The following is a 5,675-nucleotide window of genomic DNA, read 5'->3' on the forward strand; positions in this document are numbered from 1 at the left end:
CCCTTTTTTTTTTTTAAGAAAAAAAAAATCTAGGTTTATTTTTGTGAAAGTATTTTTTAGGAACGAATCAAAGGTAAGCCAATGATATACTGTCATCCTGACAAGCAGATATAAAAGGCAAAAGACAGGAGTGCACTACATCAATTCATTTAAATGAGATCCTGATCTCAGGTCAGCACAAATTATTTCACTCTAGCTTGACAAATAAAATTATCAGAGGTAAGAAACAAAGGAAAAAAGATCCCAGAAAACAGTGCTTCACCACCCTCCATGCATTATTTTGCTTAGATCGAGATAGAGAGTTATATGTAGACATTTCTCCTCTTTAACACAGAGGCATAGACCCCATTACAGACTTGGCTGAGTAACATTAGCCTCATCAGCCATTCTTCAGTCTCTCCCACTTTACTGAACCAGGGATGCACAAAAGCCATACTTACTATCTTTTAAGCACTTTGATTTGAGGTCAAAGACCATCCAGTCTCGTTCACCTTCTTTGCATTCAACATGGAAAATATCATGAAGGGCCCCAACAAGTTCCATCACATTGAAGAAACCAAGCTGCTTCACCAATAGCTTCTCTTTAAAACGTGCCTGTTGACAGAAAGGAACCTTTTTTTACAATGCATATTTGATGAAGAATTGTAACTGTAAACTCTCTTGCAGAACAAGCACAAGAGTGAAACTGAAAGAACTAGAGAAAAGAGCTAACACGGGGGCTTTCCAACAGCATGTGGCCCATGATGGGTTAATCTTCAGTCCCCAGGTGCCCATTGCTCCCCCTATCACTCCAGCTGCAGCAAAAGCCAGGGTCTCAGGGCTTCTCCAATATCTTCTGCTTCCTATGCCTGCCCCAGGGAAGCAGGGTGCAATGCAGCACAGCTCCCAGTACTAGGACTGCCCTACAGCCAATGAGCTGAGTTGGGGGATATGGGGGGGAATCTATGTATAGGTGGTGCTGGGAGGTGGGGGGGCAACACGGACCATGCATACACCCAGCATAGCAGTTGGAAGAGGGGCACCCACATGCATGGTGAAGGGAAGATGGGAGGTTATGGAGGAGAATCCACAAAGTAGCACAACAATGTCTGCCAGGGACCCTCAGCCTACATTTTCTTGGTAAACCTTGATAATCTAAAACCTGAGGGGCCCTTGGTTCATACTACTGTGGTCCATGCGTCAGGTAGCTCCTGCTGGTATGGCCCACTCAGGGTGCAGCCTCTTGGCCACTTAGTAGTTAATAAGTATGGGATGTATTATCTCAGAACTGTCCATTACAGGTGCCCAACATTTCTCATAAGATTTTGTTTTCAATTGGTATTAACTTTGCCAAACTTTAACCAATCAAGCTTAAGTTTTCCATGCTAGTTGTCCAATTTAGGGAACTATGGGAAGAGAAAAAATGTTTTTTTGTTTAAAGACGCATGGATACAATCCTGGAGAACTGAATTCTGTGCTTCTCTATCAGAAAGTTCCAGCGTGATGCTGCACAAGCCATTTATTTAACCAACATCTTTCAGCAGTGGTCACTGTGCTCCTCATTTTCTGATGCCTGACTGGGGTCAGATTTGTAGAAGTGCAGAGCATTCACAGCTGCATCTAAGTTAATAAAAAGTATAGTCCAAACAAAGTATGCACTGTTAAAAATGTTAAAGTTCTTTTTAAAGAAGCCCTAGCTGCTAGAGGTAAAACCTACCTCAAACTCACCAGGTAGCCTTGATACAAACAAACCCTCTGGATACTGGGCTACAACCTAAACAACATAAAAGGACACATAAGCAAACAGTTGTGTGGGGGGAATGACAAGAGGGTCATAGCTCAGAGAAGACGCATATATAGTGCAGTTGTGAGTAAATGAATTTCTACGAAACAGAAGAGTCTGGCTTTTTACGCTTATTTTTTACCATTTCCCCAACAGCATGCAATTTTGGACCAGCAGTGTTTTGGCATTCATTCCAAACCTCAGATTAAGTGTGACTTAAATTTCTGAATTTGTATACCTCAACACATGTACATTTAAATCAGGGGTGGACAAAATGCGACTCAGGGGCCAGATACGGCCCACCAGGCCATTCTATCCAGCCTGCAGGGCCCCTAAAAAATTTAGAAAATTAATATTTACCTGCCCTGGGCTGCCTGTCATGTGGCCCTCAATGGCTTGCCAAAACTCAGTAAGCAGCCCTCCGCCCAAAATAATTGCCCAGCCCCGATTTAAATAATCCTCCTTTCACATGTAAAGACTAAAACTCTAGTCTCTCCTGGATTTTCTAATCTGGATAAAGGCAAAAATATAAAGGAAACACCACATCCCAGTCTAATGGGAACAGGAGAAGCAGGTCACTTACTACTGACTGAGCATAGTAAATCTGCGGCTAAGACAGACCCCACATCTGAAACAACAGGATATCTACTTAGAAGCTGCACTGCTGTTTCTGATAATGTACAGGGAATAAATACTTGTTTTTGCCCAAATGCTCAAATTTCCAGATACTAATACTTACAATCTGGAGTTTTCTTTTTAGTTCTGAGCTGACTGTCCCACCAGGTCCCTTCTGTGCAAGGGTCATCTTAAAATCCTGCTCCAACTTCAAATGGAAAAAAAAAAAGTCATATCAGAAACAAAATGGTGAATTCTAGCAGTCAAAAAAATTCTCATGAAGTAGCTAATCAAGTGTGGCAGTGGACTCCTGCACTTAAGGATTAATAATTTTGTTTGTTGTGCGTGTCAGTAGAAATGACATAAGATTAGGAAAGCAGAGAAAGAAAACAGTACACCAGCATTTAGCAATGTAATTTTTTTAAATGCACCAAATGTACAGGGGGCAGTTAAACAGCTTAGACGGGGATTTAGGGCACCTAGCTCTTGCTTTCCTAATCTCCAGTGATTCCAGCTGTTCACCCATTAATAAAGACTTGCTCTGAGGTGCAGGCATCTCATACTTGTTTGCCATTATGCTGCCAATGGTGTGCTGTCCTTTTCTAAAGCAGCTCATTCATTCAGAGGTTACCTTTCTGGAAGTCTTAAAGGAAGGATTACTGAACAACTCCTGATAGAGAACTTTCTTCCCTGCATGCTGATATTACATGGAACTCTTAGCAGGAACTAAATCAATTTATCACAGTTCTGGACTGGCCCCTTCTCTCAATCTAAACTTCCTCAGTAAACCCCTTGTATCCATTACCATTCACATCTTTCCATCTTCCTCCAGGCTACTCTCTATCCTTGGATCTCTTCCCCTCATTTGTTAAATGACACTCCCTCTATTTAGATGTAAACCAGTATAACAGTATTCATATTAAAATCCTCCTTAACACACTTCTCATTAGGTGTATGACAGATCAACAGAAATCTGCACCACTTCCCACTTGTACTGCTGCCATGTGTTTTTACCATGTGCCAATACTATAATGTCTGTTCTCAATGAGCCATGTAAGCATGCTGGGTCAAAACAATACCTTTCTCTGTACAATGCAGAACACACAGTGAACATTTCAAGACAACAAGCCCTTTCCTGATACTAGTAAATGATCAAGTTTTATTCTACCTCAGCACAAAGCCTATCAGGGCAGAAAACAGCAGAGGAGTACGTTATTTTCCAATTAAGGCATCAACTGAAATACCCTGCATTCTTTTATGTCCCCATAGGTCTCTTATCTATATGCTGAGCAAAAGAGTAGGAATCAAGGTTTACCACTGATTGCCTTGATTTCTACATAAACTGGCAAAAATTCACATTATTTGTGCTTACAGGGGAGTTGAGGCTTGATTAACATCAGTACTGAGATCTTTGAATGAAAAGCATCATAAGGAAAATCAGGTGGCAAGCCAGTATTCATTACTGAAATTGGTTTATAGATGAAAGTTAGCATGGGTACAGAGACAGAAGAAACTGATCAAGATACTGACAGCCTTCTGGACTATGATGCTAACTAACATCAGGTTGTTCATTTCTGGACTAATCTCTAGAAACCAATTTTTAAAGTCTAGAGTGATATTGTGAATACAGACCTCAGAGACAATGACATCACTAAATTAATCTCCCAAATAATAAGAAAACCTCATAGATTATTTCTTCAGTCACTCACTTGTTTCATTCTGTTGTCATAGTTCAGTACTTGTGCATCTACTGGCTCTGAACTGGGTTTTAGAGCTTGAAGGAGGTTCTCTGTCCCCAATTCTAGAGAGGGTTTCCCAAATGCAGGGGTGGACACAGAAGCAGACTTGGGCTTCTTTGCTCTCTTTGGCTGACTCACCCTCTCATCTTAAGGTAGTGCAAGAGAGAGATGAGATTTACAAAGCAGAATGTACAAAACAAGCTGCTAGAATATGCAAGTCCTATCTTTTGGTCTCCCCAGTTGGTCTAACACCAACATTTACCTAGATTGGGAGGGGGGACCGTTAAGCTCTGGCCTGTAGGCCCAATGCGGCTTGCGGAGCCATGGCTTTCGGCCGAAGGGGCTCTCCACCATTTAGAAAATGTGGTGGCAGGGAAGTGGTGGCAATCAATACTGCCACCCTCCTCCCCTGCTACCAAATTCCCAAATCCTCCACAGCCAGATTCAGGCTGAGCCACACCCCCTTTCTTTCCCTGCCCCCAACAATGCAGCAAACTTAGGGCCATTTTTTGTCCCCTTACTGCCCCATGTGCAGCAGCCTTAGAGCTGGATCATGCCCCCTTCCCCGTTCCTGCATGGGAGGTGTGGAGCCAGGCCAGGCCATGCCCCTGCTCTCCTCCCCCGCAACCCCTCCACCCCCACCCACAGGACCAAACATGACCCCTTCCCCCGCACCCCGTACAGCCAGATCAAGGCCAGGCCATGACCCCTCCCCACTCCTGCAGGGCTGGATCAGAGCTAGGCCATGGCTTTCACCCCGACTGCCACACAGCCAGATAAGGCCCAGGTTATGGCCCCCTTCCCCACTTCAGCATGGCCGGATCAGGGCTCAGCCATGGCCCTCCTCCCCCTCGCTGCTCCAGCCCACCAGCTCCTGCCCCCAGAGGGTCTGAGCACCATCTATCCAGCCCAAGGGGGGAAAATCATGGGCACCACTGATCTAGAGCCACTACAAAGAGGCACCTTTTATCATAGCAATCAACCGTATGTACAGAACCCATCTTTCAGACTGGCTAGACATACTATGCTGCCATTTGCTTTCCATCTCAGAAAAGGGAAGTCAGAGTCAGAACCCTTTTGCAATAGCAGCTGTGTCATGAAGCTTCAACAGAAGCACCATAAGATTTTTATGCTGAATCCTACAAGAACTGGTGCTCAAAGGGTGCCTCTAGACATGTACAGGTGCTGCTCTAATGCGTTGTAATTACAGCAAGTCAGAGCAGACTGATTAATTGAGTCGGCTGTGGTGCCGCTAATTAACATGCCCCAGCCAGCCATGGTCTGCTCCAAGCAGACTTGATTAATCAAGTCTGCTGGACTGTGATAATTAGCGCACTCCAGTATCTCCATGCTTCAAAATGGCAGCACTAGCATTTTAACTAAAGCTCATCGAATGAGGTTTAGTTGAAGAGCCCCCACTGCCATTTTGAAGCACAGGATGCTGAATACACAAGATGCTAAGGGTGCTTTAATCAGAGCAGCTCTCAGAGCCACTCTAATTAAAACACCGCCCCCCCACCACCCCCCCAAACATGTGTAAAGATGCCCTGATAGGCCAG

At 44.1% G+C, this 5,675-nt stretch overlaps 1 protein-coding gene across 1 annotated transcript in view; it reads right to left on the reverse strand.

The window, feature by feature from the left end:
• TDRD5 (tudor domain containing 5) overlaps positions 1 to 5,675 on the reverse strand; it is a 45,455-nt gene that overhangs the window by 35,378 nt on the left and 4,402 nt on the right. Inside the window, exons 4-7 of the mRNA XM_006036183.1 lie at positions 4,087 to 4,262; positions 2,502 to 2,585; positions 1,697 to 1,753; positions 441 to 594 (exon numbers count right to left, since the gene is read on the reverse strand). Coding sequence (XP_006036245.1) covers positions 441 to 594; positions 1,697 to 1,753; positions 2,502 to 2,585; positions 4,087 to 4,262 — 471 coding nt within the window. The remainder of the gene's footprint in view (positions 1 to 440; positions 595 to 1,696; positions 1,754 to 2,501; positions 2,586 to 4,086; positions 4,263 to 5,675) is intronic.

This window comes from Alligator sinensis, unplaced genomic scaffold, assembly GCF_000455745.1.
Source record: "Alligator sinensis unplaced genomic scaffold, ASM45574v1 scaffold293_2, whole genome shotgun sequence".
In the NCBI taxonomy this organism is placed as follows: domain Eukaryota; kingdom Metazoa; phylum Chordata; order Crocodylia; family Alligatoridae; genus Alligator; species Alligator sinensis.